The sequence below is a fragment of the Somniosus microcephalus genome, chromosome 12 (assembly GCF_052327205.1).
Source record: "Somniosus microcephalus isolate GS21.2 chromosome 12, FLI_Smic_1.0, whole genome shotgun sequence".
Lineage (NCBI taxonomy): Eukaryota > Metazoa > Chordata > Chondrichthyes > Squaliformes > Somniosidae > Somniosus > Somniosus microcephalus.
Window position 1 is genome coordinate 204,016,752 of NC_140998.1, and position 23,408 is coordinate 204,040,159.

Sequence of the window (23,408 nt, forward strand, 5' to 3'; positions counted from 1 at the left end):
TGTCTCCATTAACACATGGATACAACACCTACAGTGTCAGGAAGACAGAGCTGAGTGTGCAGGATGGTTACATGTTGTGGGGAGCACGAGTGATTATTCCACAGCCAGCAGGACAGTCTATCCTAGAGCAACTACATCAGTGTCATCCTGGGGTCTCGCGTATGAAAGCCTTGGCTAGCAGTTACTTGTGGTGGCCAAAGCTAGATGCGCAGATAGAAAATCTAGTCAAGACATGCAGCACTTGTCAGGAACACCGGAAGGCACCGGCAGCGGCTCCTCTGCACCCCTGGGAGTGGCTGGATAAACCATGGAGAAGATTGCACTTAGATTATGCAGGTCCATTCACGGGGAAGATGTTCCTCATAATCATTGATGCACATTCCAAATGGATGGATGTTTTTCCTTTAAATTCTGCTTCCACCACTACTACTATAGACTGCCTGCGTCGGAGCTTCAGTAATTAAGGGCTACCAGAGATCGTGGTAAGTGACAATGCCACTTGTTTTGTGAGTACAGAGACAAAAGAGTTCTTGAGAAAAAATGGCATAGTGCAGGTGACCTCGGCTCCATATCATCCATCCTCGAATGGACTTGCAGAGAGAGCCGTAGAACCATTTAAGTAGATGATGAAAAAAAGTGCAGAAGGGAGTTTAGCAGCCAAAGTGTCACGGGTTCTGTTCAGCTACAGAATAACACCTCAATGCACCACAGGACTCTCTCCTGCTGAGATGTTATTAGGTCATACACTATGCTCCACCCTTGACCTTGTCCATACAGACCTAAAAAGGAAAATGGAAAACAGACAAAACAAACAAAAAGTGAACCATGACAAAAGAACAAAGAGCCGAAGTTTTGTAGCAGGAGATGCGGTACTTACAAGGAATTTCAGTTATGGACCAAAGTGGATTCCTGGCTTCATCGACTCAATGACAGGCCCAGTATCATACAAGGTCATGTTGGGAGATGGTAGGGTAGTACGCAGACATGGGAATCAGATACTTCCCAGACAAGGAGAAATTGAAATGAGGTTCCAGATGCAATGACTGACGACAGGGTTGCCCCCAGTTATCCAAGTGCATCTGTGGTGCCATCACCAGGGACAGAGACAATTCCACAGGAACCTATTCGTCAAGAGGAAACCATCGTTGCAGAGTCAGATACCCTGAGCACTGCTCAGGAGCAGCTGGTGGCTTCACCATAGACAATCCGGGACTTTACTGTTAAACATTCACAAAGGGCTCGCAAGCCACCAGAGAGATTGATACTGAACTGTTAGATTCGTCAAGTATGGAACATGATGAATGGAGACTCCTTATCTGACCCTTCAGGAATGGTTGTTTGTTAAGTAATTCATACTGAAATCTTAAGGGAGGAGGGATATAGTAATCTGGGATGTTATGATTAAGGTTATCCACCAGGCGGTGCTGTAGCCAATACTGTGCTAAGGGCAGAGGTTTGCTTCCTGTATAGGTCAGCACAAGGTGGAATGCCAGGATGCTGATGCAGGCTGTCTGTAAATGTGTTTCCCAGTTGTAAATAAAGAACTCGTGTTAATTCTACGATATCACCTCTTTGAGTCCTTGTTACATTTAATGGATTTAACACAGTTTGCAAATGCTTCAGCCTTGTAATTTGCATTCACGTCCTTATCTGCACCACGGTTGAGGATTTGGATATTCTTGGAGCATCCTCCTCCCGTTAGTTGTTTAATGGTCCACCAATATTCACGACAGGATGTGGCAGGACAGCAGAGCTTTGATGTGATCCGTTGATTGTGGGATCGCTTAGCCCTGTCTATAACTTGCTGCTTCTGCTTTTTAGCATGCATGTAGTCCTGTGTTACAGCTTCCCAAGGTTGGCACCTCATGTTTAGTTATGCCTGGTGCTGCTCCTTGCATGCTTTTCTACACTCCTTGTTGAACCTGGTTTTGTCACCTGGCTTGATGGTAATGTTAGAATGAGGGATATGCCGGGCCATGAGGTTACAGATTGTGGTGGAATATATTTCTGCTGCTGCTGATGGCCCACAGCGCCTCATGGATGCCCAGTTTGGATATGCTAGATCTGTTTTGAATCTATCCCATTTAGCACGGTGGTAGTGCCCAACAACTCGATGGAGGGTGTCCTCAGTGTGAAGATGGTACTTCGTCTCCACAATGACTGTGCGCTGGTCACTGCTGCCATGTACTGATGCATCTGCAGCAGGTAGATTGGTGAGGACGAGGCCAAGTCGGTACCTTCCCTCGTGTTGGTTCACCCACCACCTGTCAGAGGCGCAGACTGTCAGTTATGTCCTTCAGGTCAGTAGTGATCCTACATTGAACTCACCCAGCCAGAGTACATCCTGTACCCTTGCTACTCTCAGTGCTTCTTCAAGTGGTGTTCAACATAGAGGAGTAGTGATTCATTAGCTGAGGGAAGGCGGTAGGTGGTAATCAGCAGGAGGTTTCCTTGTCCATGCTTGACCTGAAGCCATGGTAAAATGTTAGAGTCCATTATTAAGGAGACAGTAACGGGACATTTGGATAAACATAATTTAATAGGGCAAACTCAGCATGGTTTCATGAAGGGGAAGTCATGTTTAACAAATTTGCTTGAGTTTTTTGAGGAAGTAACATACAGGGTGGATAAAGGGGAACCAGTGGACGTAGTGTATTTAGACTTCCAAAAGGCATTTGACAAGGTGCCACACAAAAGATTATTGCTCAAGATAAAAAATCACGGGATTGGGGGTAATATTCTGGCGTGGGTGGAGGATTGGTTCTCTAACAGAAAGCAGAGAGTTGGGATAAATGGTTCGTTCTCAGATTGGCAACCAGTAACTAGTGGTGTTCCGCAGGGGTCAGTGCTGGGTCCCCAACTCTTTACAATCTATATTAACGATTTGGAGGAGGGGACCGAGTGTAACATATCATAGTTTGCAGATGATACAAAGATGGGACGGAAAGTAGTGAGTGAGGAGGACATAAAAAACCTGCAAAGGGACATAGACAGGCTAAGTAAGTGGGCAGAGATTTGGCAGATGGAATACAATACTGGAAAGTGTGAGGTTATGCACTTTGGCAGGAAAAATCATAGAGCAAGTTATTATCTTAATGGCAAGAAACTGGAAAGTACTGGAGTACAAAGGGATCTGGGGGTCCTGGTGCACGAAACTCAAAAGGTTAGTATGCAGGTGCAGCAAGTGATTAAGAAGGCCAATGGAATGTTGGCTTTTATTGCTAGGGGGTTGGAATATAAAAACAGGGAGGTATTGCTGCAGTTGTACAAGGTATTGGTGAGGCCGCACCTGGAATACTGCATACAGTTTTGGTGTCCATACTTAAGAAAAGACATACTTGCTCTCGAGTCAGTACAAAGAAGGTTCACTCGGTTAATCCCGGGGATGAGGGGGTGGTCATATGAGGAGAGGTTGAGTAGATTGGGACTCTACTCATTGGAGTTCAGAAGAATGAGAGGCGATCTTATTGAAACATATAAGATTGTGAAGGGGCTTGATCGGGTGGATGCGGTGAGGATGTTCCCAATGATGGGTGAAACTAGAACTAGGGGGCATAATCTTAAAATAAGGGGCTGCTCATTCAAAACTGAGATGAGGAGAAACTTCTTCACTCAGAGGGTGGTAGGTTTGTGGAATTTGCTGCCCCAGAAAGCTGTGGAAGCTACATCATTAAATAAATTTAAAACAGAAATAGATAGTTTCCTAGAAGTAAAGGGAATTAAGGGTTACGGGGAGCGGGCAGGAAATTGGACATGAGTCTGGGTTCGGAATGGTCATGGCCCTGTGGGTAGTGGAGCGGGCCCAGTGGCCGTGTAGCCTTGTTCTGCTCCTACTGTGTTCTAATTCTGTTAGATTTCAGGAGATGGTTTTATTCCTGTTCCTGGCTGGGGTGGAGATCGCCTTTACAGAAGGTAAGTACTGTAGAAAATATAGGGACAGAGTGATCTCCTGGAAGAATTTCGATCGCCTAGATGGGTCGGAGAGGAATTTCCCAGATTTTTTTCTCCCAAATTGGCCATTGGGTCTTTATCTGGTTTTTCGCCTCTCCCGGGAGATCACATGGGTTCGGGTGGATGCAGAATGATAGAAGATTTGAGGTTAGGATCAGATCAGCCATGATCTTATTGAATGGTGGAGCAGGCTCGAGGGGCCGATTGGCCTACTCCTGCTCCTATTTCTTATGTTCTTATGTTCTTATGAGTTCTGGAAGTCAATGTTGAGGTCTCTCAGGACCACTCCTTCCAGCCTGTATACCACTGTGCCACCACCCGTGGTGGGTCAGTCCTGCCAGTTGTACAGGTCATACCCAGGAATGGTGATGGAGGAGTTTGGGACATTGGCTGAAATGTATGATACTGAGAAGATGACTGTGTCAGACTCTGTTCCTTGACTAGTCTGTGGGACAGCTCTCCCAATGTTGGCACAAGGAGCCCCATGTTGGTGCAGAGTCAACTGGGCTGGTTGTGCCGTTTCCGTAGCCAATGCCCGGTTACCCGTCTGGTTTCAGTCTTATTATTTTGTTTCATAGCGGGTAATTACAATGGAATGATTTGCTAGGCCAATTCAGAGGGCAGTTAAGATTCAATCACATTGTTGTGGGTCTGGATTCACTAACTGAACTTAAATTCCCCAGCTGCTATGGTTGGAATTTGAGCTCACGCCTCTGGATCATTAGGCCAGGCCTCTGGACTACTAGCCCAGTGGCATTACCACTACGCTACCGTTACCGTCTGCTGAATCAGTTAAACACACCCAGTGTGGAAATGAGCTGCAGGAAGAACAAGAATGGCCTAGGCTCCATTTGCGCCCTGTATATTCGCTGAACTCACATCCTATGTTGTCGGGTACAGACCAAGAGCTGGGCAGTAGGATTAGGCGGGATAACACTTTTTGGTGCATATCCAGGTGCGTTTTAAATGTGATGAGGCTTTCTGCCTCTATCATCCTTTCATGTAATGAGTTCCGGATCCCCAGACACCTCTGGGTGAGATCAGTTCTTCTCAACTCCCCTCGATATCTCAGCTCCAATCTGTGCTTATAGGGCCTAGTATTAATTCCCAGCATGTGCCGAGCTAGCTGATCACACCCAGTATGGCAACGAGCTCGACACAGATCGGGAAGGAACCAAATTACATCCGGCCGGTGCTGAGATCGCTAATGTGGCTCGTTGTGGTGCTGAAGCCCCACAGCGCAGAAATGGTGCTGATTCCATCCCTGGCCTCTGCTGAGTTAGGTAATGCCAGCTAGTGTGGTACTGAGCCCCCCAGGCTCTATCCTACGCTGTGCCGTTAGCTGAGCTCACCCGGCGTAGTGGTGAGACCCATACAGAGCTGGGATGACCTGGGATCCAACCCGGGGGTGTGCTGAGTTTGTGGCTCCGACCCAGCGTGTTTCTGAGCCGCACTGAGCAGGAAAGCCAAAGGCGCCATCCTGGTCTGTCTCAGTTGATTTCACCCACAGTGTTAATGAGCTCCACACAGAGAAGGATGAGCCTAGGCTCATCTCACCTGGCGGGATACTGAACCCCTCATAGAGCAGAAGGTCAAAGGTTCCAACCGAGGCCTGTGCTGATTCAGCTGATGTAGTACTGTGCCCCACGCAGCCTGTTCCATCCCCGGTCTGTTCTCAGTTATCTGATTTCAATCTTAGGAACATGATGTGGGCATATGGAACACGGTTAATTCAGACTCTGAAAGAGTTCATGTTTAATTCATTCGGCATAGGGAAACAATCTGGTTGGCATGATTGGAGAGAGAGAGGGAGCGACGGATTTCACCCAGCAACAGTTCATGTTTGCTACCAACCGGCCTTGGATATTTTACCACACAAGGCCACGATGTTTTTATGTCCTTGTACCGTTATTGATGTTTGTTGAACAAAATGCGGACTTGTGTCTCTGGATTATGCAGTAGCCAAACACTAGCATATTAAGTATGCCATCTCCAGTTTGATAAGAAAATAGCGCATAAATATCAGTGTTTTGCTTTGTTCAAGTACCACATGCCCTGGTACGCGTGATCCAACTGTGCCCATACTCCGCTTGTAAATTTATTTTTATGCTGAAGATAAATACTAAAATGATCACAACCAACTAACTGAATTCGGTACTACTCAAGTGAACAAACAGGATTCCCTTTTAAGTCAACAATTAGCTATAAACGTCAGTCAATCAGCAATCCGAGCCAGTCCAGTTAGATTATGGCTCATCTGTATCTTAACTGAATTTAGCCGCCTTGCTTCCATAACCCTTATTATCCATGCCCAACTAAAATCTACCAATCTCAGTTTTGAAAGTTTGGATTGACATCGTCTCAACAATTTCTGGGGAGAGATTCACATTTTCACTGCTCTTTGTTTCATTCAGTTTTTCGTGACATCATCCCAACCTAGCTCTAATTTTAAGCTTATGCCCCCTTACTCTGGTATTCCACAGCAGAGGAAATAGTTTATTTCTATCTACCCAATCAACCGCTTTAAGCATCTTAAACACCTTAATTAGATCACCCCTCAATCGTCTATACTCAAGGTAAAGCATGTCTGGTCTGTGCAACCTGTCCTCTTTATTTAACCCATTTTTGACACAGTATAATTCTGAGGAACCTGCACTGCACCCCTCCCCACAGGAAACTACTCCACACAGTTAAAGCAGATAAGTCACGTGCACAGGGAGCAGTGTGATAAGCGTGAACAATTCATAGAATTGGCTGAAGACAGATGTCACATTTAGTTCATGGAATCGATACCTTGGAAATTACTCTGAGTGATAATACTCTTTCATGCAAGCGATAGCGGGTTAATTTCCGACAAACTACAGAACATATGAAATTGCAAGGGCATATTAAGCTGATAAAAGATAGATAGCATCATTTCTGGATTTGTTTACGGAAGAGTTCAGGCGTTGCCTTGAGGAAGGTATAGCCAAAGCATGGCGCTGTCATTCGGTTCCTTCCCCTATTGATCATAAGAGCACATACACATTTCCCTTGTCGGGATCAATGATTTGGAAGCATAACCCGAGGTGATTTTCAGTCTTTTCAGCTTGCGGGCTGCCAAGCAGTTTCATCAGCCCCCACCATGGCTCTAGGTACAGCTCAGCTTACACAGCACAAACCAGAGATCGAATCTAAGGTGTGGATCCACACTGAGACGTTACTTGTATCAACTTTCAATTGTCATTTTAGGAAGGAATGTGACGAAAATAACAATTAAACTTTGGGGTGTTGCCCAGAAAACCCGAGTAAAAAATCCCACTTATTTCTGATTCTGAATAAAAGAAAATATAATATAGTATATATATATATATATAATGCCTTGTCATTTGCCAAAAGTCTTGTATTGGATTGGAATACATTGGATTGGTTTTGAAAATAAGCACAGCAAGATCCCACAATAGCCTATCATGTCAGGCAGACCACTAGGCTGTTCCAGGTCAAATCCCCATCTTTTAAAGTTCTTGACATTTCTTTTATGCAGATTTGAAAAAAAACTTCAACAAATTTCAATTGTATTAAACATTTTAGAATGAAAACAACTCGCGCAGTTTGTTTGTGAAAACGAGCGGAACTAACATCAGAAATGATGTGAGCTAATTGTCTCACTGGAGGTTTCCGTGAACTATATATTGACTCTACCACAAACAATGGGTTGAGGCAGTTGAGACCTAATCTCTTCTGATAGAAGATGCATGAGCAAGTAACTGGCCCGGTGTATGCAATTTACTATCCAGTTCTCGCCGCCGTTGGTATCCCAGGTAAGTCGTAACCTTACCAGCTGTGCAAACCTGGGTTAAACTGTCTCATTGCTCTTGCTGCGTAACTGGTAACTGAATCTGTCTCGGTGGATGTTTTTGTTAAGTAGTCACATATTCTGCTGTAACCGCTCAATGAGTAAGCTATCCTTAATTCATATTATGCAGTTAATATAATATTTAATTGAAATTATAGATATTTCATCTCCAACATAGACGGCATTTCTCAGACATTCTTATTCAACCGAATTGCTATCTCGTAACCAGAATGAACAGTTCTTCTGATTATAAATGTGGTTTAATAGGCGCTGCCTTTCACTTCAACTTCCTTTGGGTGTTGATCGCCATCCAGTGTCCAAATGTAGGAATTGCAGTTTGATAAGAAACAATTGTTTTCATTTATATCCTCCTGCTCTGCTTTCAGGTCCCGCAGGATCTGTTAGCCTTCGTAGCACTGCCCCATTCTGATTGTGCGCCCTGATAGGGAGATTTAACAGCCTTTTGACCATCGAGGTTATTTTTTTTCATCGGCTAGATCCTGTCCTCACTACTATGTCCCAATCGTGATGGTCATAAGGAAGAACATTGATTGTTACTTCCTCCAGCGGCATTTCTGAGTCTGGTTGGCTTTCCTGCTTCACAATCTCTGAGTTCAGCGGGCAGATCAGAAGGTGTCGACTTCTAGATTTCATTGTCTGTGTAGCTCAGTCTAACATAAGATATTTTACTTGCCCTCGAACCCATTAAATCATCACAGGAACATTAAGCTTATTACAATGTAAACTCTCTTGAGGACATACAGCAACGTATCGAATCTTCACATCAATTCTCAATTCTAAAGGGAAGGTTGAAGCTGAGTGCCTATAAAGTTTAAAATCTGTCGCACGACATCCTCCACCAAATAACAATGTTTGTAATACGAGAATGAGCAAATTTGTGTTATTAGAATTTGAGTATGCAACAGAGCATTAATTAAAACCAGTTGTTTTTACGGATGTTTCTGACAAAAAAAAAGGTTTTTAAATCAAAATGTAAAGTACTGTTTACATTTTCATGAACATTTCTAATGCCGATTTGACTGATAAGTTGGCCAGCCATTGGCTTTAATTAATAATATAAATAATTAAACAAGTAATATTCGGATTATTAACTTGGCTGATATTTTCACTGGTATTTTTGAAGTGCAATTTTAACAAGTAGCTAAATACATTATTTCGCTTAACAATGAAATGAATACCACCTGAATTGAAAATATAAACATGTAATTATCGTTGTAAGCCAATGTAAGTCAATATAACATCGGTAGGTAACATAATACATCACGAAAACTTAAAACGTGGGTGTTAAATTCCTTTATCTTTTATGGTAGGGAAGCATTAACAGATTTTTTCATAACGTTCGTTCTTCCATCTGACACCAAAATAATGATCAAATTAAGTTGAGATTAATATATGACATAGTTCAGAACAACAATTAGGTAGCAACATTAACGAGCAAAACAACCTTACCGCTTCATGAATACAGACAAAAATGATAAAAAGCAAAAGAAGGAGACATTAGGAGAGGTAGCAAAAAGCTTGGCCAAAGAGGCATTTTTTAACGACGGTCTTAACATTTCGGAGAGAGGTGGAGAGGTTTAGAGAGAGCATTCCAGAGCCGAGTGTCTAAATGGCTGAAAGGCACCGCTGCCAATGATGGGATGATGGAGATTGGGAAGAGGGCTATGTTCCCAACAGCTTGTAGGGCTGGAGTAGATTGCAGCGATAGGGAGGGGAGAGGCCATGGAGGGATCTGAGCACGAAGATTAGAATTCAAAATAGTGGCATTGGTGGACCGGCAGCCAGTGTAGGTCAGGTGTGATGGGTGAAAGCTATTGTGTGCAGTTTTGGTCGCATTATCTGAGGAAGGATTTTCTTGCCATGGAGGGAGTGCAGCGAAGATTCACTAGGCTGATACCTGGGATGGCAGGAATGACGTATGAGGAGAGATTGAGTCGACTGGGCATTTACTCGCTGGAGTTTAGAAGAATGAGAGGGGATCTCATTGAAACTTATAAAATTCTAACAGGACTGGACAGACTAGATACAGGAAGGATGTTCCCGATGGCCGGGGCGTCCAGAACCAGGGGTCACAGTCTAAGGATAAGGGGTAGGTCATTTAGGACAGAGGTGAGGAGGAATCTCTTCACCCAGAGAGTGGGGAGCCTTTGGAATTCTCTACCACAGAAGGCAGTAGAAGCCAATTCATTAAATATGTTCAAGAACGAGTTGGATATATTATTTAAGGCTAAAGGGATCAAGGGATATGGGGATAAAGCGGGGACAGGGTACTGAATTTGGATGAACAGCCATGATCGTATTGAATGGCAGAGCGGGCTCGAGGGGCCGAATGGCCTTCTCCTGCTCCTACCTCCTATGTTTCTATATTACTATTAACTTGATGCGAATTAGGATATAGGCAGCAGATATTCAGATGAACGTAAGTTTATGGAGAGTGCAAGATGGGATCCCAGCCAGTAAAGCATTGACACCGTTCAGAATGGAGGTAACAAAAGCATTGATGAGGTTTTCGGCAGCAGATGGGCTGGGACAGTGGCGGAGATGGGCGACATTACGGAGGTGGAAAGCGATGGATCTTATTAATGGAGAGGCTGTGATGCCAGAAGCTCAACTCACGTTCAAAGAGACCACCGAGTTTGCATTAAGTCAGGTTCAGCCTGAGTCTGTGGCTAGGGGGTAGGAATGGAGTCAGTGTTTGGAGAACGGAGTTTGTGCCCGGGCCAAAGAAAATGGCCTCAGGCATCCAAATGTTTATTTAGGGCAAATTGCGACTCACCCAGGAAACGGATGTCTGACCAAACGTCTGCCAACACAGTCGCTCTACATTAAGTGACATGCTCGATTGATTAAATTACTTATTTAAACTCCAGCGAAGTCTCAGGCCACCGTGATCGACCTTTCCATTGCGTGTTAATTTTTTTTGCAACCCGCCATTGCCTCAAATCACGCCATTGTTATTTCACATCGACTACTCTTGGCAAATTTCACTAACCCCGCTCAGGAATTAATGGCCCAGAAATTCGGGTCGGGGGCTTCCCGCGGGTGCAAGCCCCCGACCTGCACTTACCTTGCGCGCCGGCCGTTGAGCTGTATGGCCCCGTGGAATTCCACTCCGGGGCCTGGCCCAGCTGTGCTTGCGTGTCCCAGGGGCGTAGTTAGTGCGATGCGTCCCCTGCGATCACGTGAGCCATAGGCAGCCAATCGCAGGAGGGAAAAGCCCATTCGTAAGATTGACAGGAAGACCTGTCTAAACTTATGAATATTACGGTCTTCAAAATAGCATTAAACCTTCAAATAAATGTTTTTTTTAAATCACACTTTTTCAATAAACTACAAATTACATTAAATCACTAGATAATAATTTAAATTTTGAAAAAAATAATTTTATAAAGAAAGGGGCTAAAAATAAACTTACCTTGCTTTAACGTATTTAAAAAGAATAAACCTGTGGAAAAAATGTTTTAATTTTAATTAATTGACCACTTACCGTGTAAAAGCAGGCCTTATTCCTGCTTTCTAAATGTGTAAATCCTGCAGGCTTAACCTCGCGTGAAAACCTGCAAAAAAAAACTAACTTCCAAGCGCACGCGCAGCCTCCCCTGCGTGTGCGTTCGACCTCTGAACCCCTTCGTTCAGAGGATCGGAAGTGCCGGTTTCCCGCGCATGTGCAGTACATGCAGGAAACCCGCACTTCCATTCGACCTACGGGTGAGTACCCCGTGCGTACTCGCCCATGGAGAGCCGAATTTCTGGGCCATTGTCTTTCCTAGCCCCTGTTCTGCGAGTTTCCCCAAACCATTTCTGCTGGTGCCAAGTCCAAAAGCACTGGGATTGCCGCTTGTAATAATCACTGATGTGCCAATTGCCCTCGGGTCTGGATGGCAGAGTTGTTCCGTTAGCGGCGCTTTCCTCGCCCCACGTTCTTCCTGCTTTATCTGATGCCTGTATAGCATTTCGGAAGCCATAAATGTGGGGCGACTCTGTTGCCAGACGGTCTGTCAGACATCCAGTCCTGGGTGAGTCGCAATGTGCCCTAACTAAAACTTTGGATGCATAAGCCATTGTATTCGGCCCAGCATAAACTCCGTTCACAATTTCATCAGTTTTGCCTATCCACCAATGTCGACACTACGTTTCGCATGTTTTTCATTCATGAAGTTTCCTGCTTTTATTGGGCAATTCCGGATTCATTAATCCCCAGCTTTGTTGTTAATCTGAAACTCGCTTTATGTTGTGTTGTATTTTGCATTTAATTCAATTAACTGATTTCATATACTTTGCCGACTCCGACCCTGCCTCAGCTCATCTGCTGCTGAAACCCTCATCCAGGCCTTTCTTACCTCGACACTAGATTATTTTTGTCTTCTCTTGGTAGGCTTCTGATCTTCCACACTCGACTATTATTAACTTGAGCTTAACCAATCCTCTGCCGCCCGATCATAAGTCGCTCCAAGTCTCGTTCACTCATCACCCCTGTGCTTGCTGGCCTTCATGGCCTCCCAGTCCGCCAACATCTCAATTTTAAAAGGCTCATACTTGTTTCCAAAGCCATCCCTGGCTTCGCCCCTTCCCATCTCTGTAAGCACCTCCAGCCCTACAACCCTTCAAGAACTCTGCGCTTTTCCAATTCTGGCCTCTTGAGCAGTCCCGATTTTAACCGCTTCACCATTGGTGCCTTTGCGTTCAGCTGCCAAGGCACTAAGCTCCGGAATTCCCTCCCTAAACCTGTCCGTACCTACACCTCTCTCTCCTCCTTTAAGATGCTCTTTCATGCCTATCGGTTTGTCCAAGCTATAGAACACCTGGCCTGATATCTTCCTTTGTGGCTCACTGACATCAATGGTAGTTACGAAGGCAAATGGTATGTTGGCCTTCGTAGCGAGAGGGTTTGAGTACAGGAACAATGATGTCTTGCTGCAGTTGTACAGGGCCTTGGTGAGACCACACCTTGAGTATTGTGTGCAGTTTTGGTCGCCTTATCTGAGGAAGGATGTACTTGCCATGGAAGAAGTGCAGCGAAGATTCACTAGACTGATACCTGGGATGGCAAGAATGACGTATGAGGTGAGATTGAGTCGATTGGGCTTGCACTCGCTGGAGTTTAGATGAATGAGTGGGGATCTCATTGAAACTTATAAAATTCTATAAGGACTGGACAGAGTAGATGCAGGGAGGATGTTCCCGATGTTCGGGGAGTCCAGAACCAGGCGTCACAGTCTAAAGATAAGGGGTAAGCCATTTAGGACAGAGATGAGGAGGAATTTTTTCACCCAGAGAGTGGTGAACCTGTGGAATTCTCTACCAAATGAGGCAGTAGAGCCAATTCACTGAATGTGTTCAAGAAGGAGCTAGATATATTTCTTAAGGCTAAAGGGATCAATGGATATGGAGAGAAGGCAGGAACAAGGTACTGAATTTGGATGATCAGCCATGATCTCATTGAATGGTGGAGCAGGCTCGAGGGGCCGAATGGCCTCGTCCTGCTCCTATCTTCTATGTTTCTATGTTTCTGTGTTTTGTCATTGATCTTGTTAAGACTTTGGCACACTTTACTTCGTTAGATGCGCTATATAAATGTGATTTGTTGATATTGATGTTGTTACTTATATGAACATTATTTATTCTAACTAACGTTATGCTATTCAACTCAGAATGTACTACTGATTTACATATTTATTTCAAAAATTATTTCTAGTCCATTTCAAACAACCGTTTATCATTTCAGAATAAGCCTTGCTTCTTCTTAGGATTTGCAAAAATCATGTACATTTAACCAGGCCATTTATATTTGCAATGTTAAAATTTGAAACCAGCGTTTGCTAGTCAATTTGTTTCCAGGCGTGTTGCAGTATGAAAGGTGTAGATAATCGCCCAGAAATTCGGGTCCCAACGCATGAGTATGCGCTGGGTACTCAAGCGTAGGCCCACCAAAAGTGCCAGTTCCTTGCATGCACTTTGCATGCGCGGGAAACCGGCACTTCCATTCCCCTGAAAAAAGGGGTTCAGAGGTGGAATGCATGCACCGGAGAGGCAGCGCGTGCGCATTGAATGTATGTTTTTTTTCTAGCTTTCTCTGGGAGGGTAAGTCTCCAGCAGTTACACTTTTAAAAAGCAGGCATAAGGCCTGCTTTTAACAAGGTAAGTGGTGAATTAATTAAAATTAAAAACATTTTTCCACAGGTTTCTTATTTTTAAATTCTTCAAAGAAAGGTAAGTTTATTTTTACCCCGTTAGAAAATGTAATTATTTTTTTCAAATATTTAAACTATTGTTTAAAATAGTTATTTCATGTAATTTATAGGTTATTTTAAAAATGTGATGTTTTTCTTTAAATTTATTTGAGGTTTTAGTGATGTTTTGGGGCTTATCGTATTTGACTGCTCTTCCTGTCAAACTTATGAATGAAGCATTCCCTGCTACCATTGGCTCTCCATGGCCCACGTGATCCCAGGGGACGCTTCAAACTAACTGCGCCCCTGGGATACGCAAGAACTGCGCGCGGCAGTTGGAGCAGACCCAGGATTAGAATCCCATGCGGGCCCACATCTCAACGGCCGACGCGCAAGGTAAGTGCACGTCGGGGGCTTGCACCCGCGGGAAGCCCCCGACCCGAATTTCTGGGCCAAGGTTTGTACAATAGTGCAAGGCGTGTGATAGTGAGTCTGCAATCTGGTTGTCATCATTCCCGATTTTTAATTGTATTGAATTTAATGTGGAGAGAAGGAAAACTTATTTCCTAAGAGCAAAAGTGGGTGCTTGCTATATCACTCAATGTCAAGACTTACCACAATTTCTGATGTGCACACTTACTGTGTCTGCTCATTAAATTCTGCCAGTAATTTGTTTTCCTTCCCCTACAGTTAACATCGTGGCAATTGTGATCCTGTCCCGGGGAAAGTGTGGTCTCTCCAAATGCATCTCTTGCTATCTGGTAGCCATGGCAGCGGCGGATCTGTTGGTTGTCATCTTTACGGTCATACTCAATCGGATCATCGACATTTACTTTCCCGGAAATTACCTGTTGCTCACTCCAGTATGTCGGACCAAATCCGCCCTCTTTAATACAACCACGGACTGTTCTGTCTGGTTAACTGTCGCGTTCACTTTTGACCGCTTTATAGCTATTTGTTGCCAGAAACTCAAAACCAAATATTGCACCAAGAGAACGGCAGCGGCGATTGTAGGCACGGTGATCACTGTGAGCTTTATAATAAACATCCCCTGGCACTTTGTATATGAACCTATGTATATAATTAACAATTTGCCATGGTTTTGCCAGATGAGATCAAGCTTCTATACTTCAACCCTATGGCAAGCATTTTCTTATTTCAGCTCCACCATGACTCCTTTTCTGCCATTTTTCCTTATTTTGTTACTCAATGCTCTGACCGTGAGGTATATATTAGTGGCCAGCAGAGTCCGCCGCGCATTGCGCGGCAACGCCAGCACTGAAAGTAACCCTGATCCTGAGATGGCGAACCGGAAAAAGTCCATCATTTTACTCTTCAGTATATCAGGCAATTTTATACTGTTATGGCTGACGTACACGGTCCATTACTTATATTACCGAATTAATAAGACCTATTCTTATACAGGTGCCAATGACCCTATTTATACACTTCAGGAAGCCGGATATATGCTCCTGCTTTTGAGCTGCTGCACAAATACCTTTATTTATGCAGTGACCCAGAGTAAATTCAGAGAGGAGTTAAAGAAAATGGTGAATTATCCGGTGAATCAGATTGTTAAGTGTTTTATCTAAGTAGTTAAACTTTAGATTTTCTGCAATAAAATTCAACTTGGAATATAAGAAGTTAAGAAGTCGGGGCAGGAGCATCAGAAATGTAAAAACAGGAGCAGGCATAGGCCATACGGCCCATCGAGCCTGATCCAGCATGCAATAAGTTCATGGCTGAACATTGACCACAAGTGAAGGTTCCTGCCCATTCCTTATTTCCCTCAGTTCCCTGAGAGTGCAAAAATCTATCAAACTCAGTCCTGAATATGTTCAAAGTGTGAGCATCCACAGCCTTCTGGCGTAGAGAATTCCAAAGACTCACAACTCTCTGAGTAAAGAAATGTCTCCTTATCTCATTGCTAAATGGCAGACCCCTTATTCCGAGTTTATGCCACCTCTTTCTGATTACTGCGATTTGGTCAGCATACGAGGTTAGTCACCATAATCTATCTTTCAAGTCATATCCCAGCTTACCTTTCTGCAAATGTCGCAACGCCGTGTTGTTTGTTCGCAAGGTATTTGTTTTCAGTAACAACATCTTAACTGACTATTCCAACATTTTCCTCGTCGGCTTGCACCTGGGTGCTTTCTGAACTTGGTGGAGCTCAGTACTACAAAGGTTACCATCAGAGAACAGCACAGGCTGGGAATGGAACATAGGACCTTCATGGTCTGTTTTAGACTCAACACCACACCAGGTGAGATGAGCGAACAGCCCAGGCTGCGGATGGAATCGGGAGCCTCCCAGCTCTTTTTGGTGCTCAGTACCACCCCGGTTGAGAGCAGCGAAATTAGCACAGATCGGGGATGGAACGTGGGGCACTTCCTCTGCTGGGTGGCCCAGTGCCAAATTCACCACCACAGGTCTTTAATGAAGCTTAGGCCCTTCCTGCCCGACGTGAGACTCAGCACCACACAAGGCTGTCATCAGTTAACAACAAAGTTCGGTGTTTTAACCCGGGACTAGGTGCTCTTTGTGGGGCTCAGTACCACACAACCTGAGACCAGCAAACAGCATAGTCTGGGGACGAGCCTAGGGCCCATCCTGCTCTGTGTAATTCTCAGGAAGACAGAGGGTGAGATCAGATAACTGTACAAGCCGGGGCTGGAAGGATAGAAACATAAAAGATAGGAGCAGGAGTAGGCCATTCGGCCCCTCGAGCCTGCTCCACCATTCAATGATATCATGACTGATCATTCAAATTCAGCACCCAGTCCCTTCCTTCTACCCATATCCCTTGATCCCTTTAGCCTCAAGAAATATATCTAACTCCTTCTTGAATATATTTAATGAATTGGCCTCCACTGCCTTCTGTGGTAGAGAATTCCACAGGTTCACCACTCTCTGGGTGAAGAGATTCCTCCTCATCTCTACTCTAAATGGCCTACCCCTTATCCTTAGACTGTGATCCCTGGTTCTGGACTCCCCCGTCATCGGGAACATCCTTCCTGCATCTAATATGTCTAGCCCTGTTAGAATTTTATAAGTTTCAATGAGATCCCCTCTCATTCTTCTAAACTCCAGTGAGTATAAGCCCAATCGACCCAAGCTCTCCTCATACGTCATTCCTGTCATCCCAGGTAGCAGTCTGGTGAATCTTAGCTGCATCTCTGGGCCTTCCTTCTTTTTGTGTTGCCTATTAACATAGTGCGTGTCATCAAGTAATAAATTGCAGGCCGTAGAAGGAGCCTGGGTCCCTCCTGCTCTGTATTTATCTCAATAGCAGGCCGCGACGAATGAGCCAACAGCACAGCATGCGAATTCACCGAGGTCCCTTTCTGCTCTCTGTGCGGCTCATTAACATCGTGGGTGAGATCAGGTAACGCAGCACAGGACGGGGCTGATGCCTGCGCACTTTGTGCTCCAGGTCGGGCTAATTCAAACACAATATGATGAAATAACATCATATGGCAGTGATGGAACCAGGGTCCTTTCTGTTCTATTCGGTGCTCAGTGCCACACTGGGTGATATCAGCTAAGGCAGCACTGTCTGCGGATTGCATCTGGGCACTCTCTGCTCTCTTTTTGTCTCAGTATAACAGCGAGTGAGACCAGCGAATTCAGTGCAGGCCGGCAATGGAGCCTGGGCCTTTCCTGCTCTGTGTGGGTCAGTAATTAAACATGTATGGAAGAGCCAAACTGCACAATATAATGCACTTTTCTTAATGGCTAAACCCTGCTTCCTCATTTGTGCTGCTCTAAAATGTTGCCCCGTGATCTTTAATGTACTGCAAATAAATTATATTGTCAGCGTGAGTGTGTTTATTTCCAGTGTCCAAATTCATTGATTATACAAACAGAAACTAGTACCGTCGATATTTCTGTAAGGCAAGCAAAGCATGCAATACAAATAGCTCTATCCAAGGGTTGCAGCCCTTAGAGACCACGTATAATGAAAATAAATTGCTCAAGCTGCTCAGGCCAAATCGATCTCTGTGGATTGAAACTTATAAAATTCTAAAAGGACTGGACAGACTAGATGCAGGAAGGATGTTCCCGATGGCCGGGGAGTCCAGAACCAGGGGTCACAGTCTAAGGATAAGGGGTAAGCCATTTCGGACTGAGATGAGGAGGAACTTCTTCACCCAGGGAGTGGTGAACCTGTGGAATTCTCTATCACAAAAGGCAGTGGAGGCCAATTCATTAAATTTATTCAAGAAGGAGTTAGATATATTTCTTAAGGCTAAAGGGATCAAGGGATATGGGGAGAAGGCAGGGACAGGATACTGAATGTGGATGATCAGCCATGATCTCAGTGAATGGCGGACAAGGCTCGAGTGGCCGAATGTCCTACTCCTGCTCCTATCTTCTATGTTTCTATGTTTCTATGTTGGATGGTAAGATAAAATTGCAGTTGAATATCCGATTTTGCTACAAAAACGAACCAAGTTCATGACCCTTAGATTTGTCAATACAGATATCCAGCAGATGAAAATCATCTCGCTCCTGTCAATCTGCAATTTGAGGTAAATTGTTGCTCGTGATTTCAACATTCGTGTTGCGACGATTCAGTGGTTGCATGCACTGACAGCTGCTCTGTCCCCACCAGGTGGCAGGAATTGCAGTCAAATTCGAGGTCGTCGAGTTATTTTGTAATGGAAAGCACTACTGTAAAAAACCAAACTGGTCGCCTACAGTGAACAGTGGGGAACATAGTTAACTCATTCCTTCTCTTGGCACCTGAGCCACCAAACCAAACGGAGGTGATGTCAATCTTTGCCTGGATTGCTCACAGTTTGCGTTAGTTAATTTTCTTATGGTAGGACGATAAGGGAGAAATACCCGTCCATTGGCCCATTGAGGATGTCTCAGAGCGGCTGCAGAATATTGTGGAAGGGGAGGGTGAACAGCCAGTTGTCGTGGTGCATATAGGCGCTAACGATATAGGTAAAAAACGGGATGAGGTCCTAAAAGCTATATATATGGAGTTAGGAAGTAAATTAAAAAATAGGACCTCAAAAGTAGTAATCTCAGGATTGCTAACAGTGCCACGTGCTGGTCAGAGTAGAAATAGAATGATATTTCAGGTGAATATGTGGCTACAGGAATGGGGCAGCGGGGAGGGATTCAAATTCCTGGGACATTGAAAGCGGTTCTGGGGGAGGTGGGACCAGTTGAAACCTGGGCAGGGCCGGGAGCGATGTCCTACGGGGAGTGTTTGCTAGTGCTCTGGGGGAGGGTTTAAACTAAACTGGCAGGGGTTTGGGAACCTGAACAGGGGGACAGAGGAAAGGGAAACAAGGATAAAAGCAAAAGATAGGAAGGAGATAAACAAAAGAGGCAGTCAGGGAAGTCAACGGTTTAAATCAAACATGGCCACAGTAAATAATAATTCAAGTAGGACTAAGAGCGTTAAAAAAACAAGCCTGAAGACTTTGTGTCTTAATGTGAGGAGCATTCGGAATAAGGTGGATGTATTAGCTGTGCAAATAGAGGTAAACAAATATGATTTGATTGGGATTACGGAAACATGGCTCCAGGGTGGCCAAAGCTGGGAACTCAATATCCAGGGGTATTCAATATACAGGAAAGATAGGCAAAAAGGAAAAGGAGGTGGGGTAGCATTGCTGGTTAAAGAAGGGATTAACACAATTGTAAGGAAGGGTATTAGCTCTGATGATGTGGAATCTGTATGGGTAGAACTGAGAAATACCAAGGGGCAGAAAACGTTAGTGGGTGTGGCATATAGACCTCCAAACAGTAATGCGGAGGTTGGGGAAGGCAGTAAAAGGGAAATTAGAGAAGCGTGCAATAAGGGTACAGCAGTCATCATGGCTGACTTTAATCTATATTTAGATTGGGCTAACCAAATAAGCAACAATACGGTGGAGGAGGAATTCCTGAAGTGTTTATGGGATGGTTTCCTGGACCAATATGTCGAGGAACCAACCAGAGATCAGGCCATCTTAGACTGGGTATTATGTAATGGAAATAATTAATTAGCAATCTTGTTGTACGAGGCCCCTTGTGTCAGACCGATCATAATATGATAGAATGTTCATAAAATAGAGAATGAAGTAGTTGACTCAGAGACTAGGGTCCTGAATTTAAATAAAGGAAAACATGATGGTCTGAGGTGCGAGTTGGTTAGGATTGATTGGGGAATGACTCTCAATTGGTTGATGGTGAATAGGCAATAGCAAGCATTCAAAGACCACATGGATGAACTACAGAATTTGTTCATCCCAGTTTGCCACGAAAAGAAAACAAAAAAATGTGACTCAACCGTGGATAAAAAGGGAAATTAGGGATAGCATAAGATCCAAGCAGACGACATATAAATTGGCCAGAAAAAGCAGTAAACCTGAGGATTGGGAGCAGTTTAGAATTCAACAAAGGAGGACAAAGGGATTAATTAAGAAGGGGAATATAGAATATGAGAGTAAGCTTTCAGCGAACATAATAACTGACAGTAAAAGCTTTCATAGATATGTGAAGATAAAAAGATTGCTGAAGGCAAGCATAGGTCCCTTGCAGTGAGAATCAGGGGAATATATAATGGGGAACAAAGAAATGGTTGACCAATTACATACATATTTTGGTAATGTCTTCAAAAAGGAGGACACAAATAACCTCCCAGATATGTCGGGGAATATAGGGTCTGATGAAGGGGAGGAACGGAAAGAAATCAGTATTTGTAAGGAAATGGTGTTAAGGATGGGCCTGAAGGCCGATAAATCCCGAGGGCCTGATAATCTACATCCTAGGGTACTTAAGGAAGTGGCCCTAAAAATAGTAGATGCATTGCTGATCATCTTCCAACATTCGATGGAATCTGGAACAGTACCCATGGATTGGAGTGTAGCTAATGTTACCGCACTATTCAAAAAAGGTGGTGGAGAGAAAACGGTGGATTACAGACTGGTAAGCCTGACATCGGTAGAGGGGAAAATGATAGAGTCCATTATAAAAGATGTAATAGCTGAGCACTTGGAAAACAGTGACAGGATCGGACAAAGTCAACATGGATTTATAAAAGGTAAATCGTGCTTGACTAAACTACTAGAATTTTTTGAGGATGTAACTGGTAAAATAGATAAGGGAGAACCAATGGATGTGGTGTATTTGGACTTTAAGAAGGCTTTCAATAAGGTCCCGCATAAGAGATTAGCATGTAAACTTAAGGCACATGGGATTGGCGGTAAGGTATTGACTTGGAAAGAAAACTGATTGGCAGACAGAAAGCAAAGTGTTTGAATAAATGGAGCTTTTTCCAAGTGGCAGGCAGTGACTAGTGGGGTACTGCAGGGATCAGTCCTTGGACCCCAGCTATTCACAATATATATTAATGATCTAGACAAGTGAACTAGATGTAATATCTCCAAATTTGCAGAAGACACAAAGCTGGGTGGGCGTGTGTGCTGTGAGGAGGATGCCGAGAAACTCCAGGATGATTTGGACAGGTTGGGTGATTGGGCAGAAGCATGGCAGATGCAATATAATGTGGATAAATGTGAGGTTATCCACTTTGGAGGTAAAAACAGGAAGGCAGATTCTTATCTGAATGGCAATAGATTGGGAGAAGGGGAAGTGCAACGAGACCTGGGTGTCCTTGAGCACCAGTCGCTGAAGGTAAGAATGCAGGTGCAGCAGGCGGAGAAGAAGGCAAATGGTATGTTGGCCTTCGTAGCGAGAGGGTTTGGGTACAGGAACAAGGATGTCTTGCTGCAGTTGTACAGGGCCTTATTGAGACCACATCTTGAGTATTGTGTGCAGTTTTGGTCGCCTTATCTGAGGAAGGATGTTCTTGCCATGGAAGGAGTTCAGCGAAGATTCACCAGGCTGATACCTGGGATGGCAGGAATGATGTATGAGAAGAGCTTGGATCGACTGGGATTGTACTCGCTGGAGTTTAGAAGAATGAGAGGGGATCTCATTGAAACTAATACATTCTGACAGGACTGGACAGACTAGATGCAGGAAGGATGTTCATGTTGGTCGGGGAGTCCAGCACCAGGGGTAACAGTCGTAAGCCCTTTAGGACAGAAATGAGGAGGAATTTTTTCACCCAGAGAGTGGTGAACCTATGGAATTCTCCACCACAGATGCCAGTAGAGGCCAATTCATTAAATATATTCAAGAAGGAGTTGGATATATTTCTTAAGGCTAAAGGGATCCAGGAGTATGGGGAGAAAGCAGGGACCAGGTGTTGAATTTGGATGATCAGCCATGATCACATTGAATGGCGGAGCAGGCTCGAGGGTCCGAATGGCGTACTCCTACTCCTATCTTCTATGTTTCTATGAGTCTATGGGTAAAGCATAGCCTGTTTCCAGCTAGACAAAGAGCATGGAGTTTACCTGTGGTCGATCTTGATATCTCCTTTTGGTGCAAGAGCAACACCCACTCGCACATTGGAGGGAAATTTTGCCTTAAACCTTACCAAGTCTCGCGTAATTTAAGTAGCTCGTGCGTATTCGTGTGATGGGTAGTGTAAAAGACACGAGAGGGAAATGTAAGCTGTGTGATTACACACTTGTCAGTAATTATGTTTCGAAATGCTGAAACGTGGTAATGGGTTTACACATATTTAGAGCTCCGACAAAACAAAACACTTCTTATAAAAACAGCAGAGGAGACGTTACTGTTATTTAATAAGTACTTTTGTCCATTTTGTGCTTTTCATTTCTGCATTGACAATCGTATTATCCTTAACAACATGGACATATTGGACCGTATAGTCCGCTCAGAGGCTTACCACGGACACAAGCCCCCGACCTGCAAAGAAGAACCGCACCCTCCTTAATGCTCTGGGCAGCATCTGACGTCACGCCGCCAAGTTGCGCAACGTGCGCGGAGCCTCGGGCTGCGAGCGTATGGGAGACCCGCCCACAGAGGTTATGTTTGCACAGACCACGCCCTCGATTTTTTTCAACGCTTCAGAAGCTTTGCAAACTGAAAGCAACTGCAAAACTCAATGGTGAATTGTTGCTTTATAGATTTTGGAATTTTTTGTAACCTTTTAGAAACTTTTAAAGAATTTTACATGGATTTGAAGAGTCTTAAATAGTCTTAAAGAGATTTGAAGTGAGTTAAAGTGACTTAAAAGCCCTGAAAATATTTATTTCAATCATTTTCATTAATCAGCAAAGTGAAATGGAAGGACTGAGCAAAATTCGCATGCTTAAGAGAGCTCAGAATTTCAGTGATGATGACATCAGCACACTCCTCAATGAGGTTGCTGCGAAGCACCTGCGCATCCTTCGGAATGAGCAGTCCAGGGTGCCCCACAAAGGACAGATGACAGCTTGGTCAGGGGCTGCCCCGGCTGTCTGCGTGAACTCCACAATTCCACGGACAGCGGAACAATGTCATTATTCTGACTCCTGCAGAATTGTCTTTACCTGCTCCCAGCACAGAAA

At 44.3% G+C, this 23,408-nt stretch overlaps 1 protein-coding gene across 1 annotated transcript; it reads left to right on the forward strand.

Annotated features, from left to right (window-relative positions):
* The first annotated feature begins 7,681 nt into the window (after positions 1 to 7,681).
* Positions 7,682 to 16,108, forward strand: LOC147109937 (putative G protein-coupled receptor 139). The gene is made up of 2 exons (XM_086002433.1): positions 7,682 to 7,751; positions 14,668 to 16,108. The coding sequence occupies exons 1-2, from the start codon at positions 7,682 to 7,684 to the stop codon at positions 15,567 to 15,569; spliced, it is 972 nt and encodes a 323-aa protein (XP_085858559.1). The 3' UTR covers positions 15,570 to 16,108.
* The last annotated feature ends 7,300 nt before the right edge of the window (positions 16,109 to 23,408 follow it).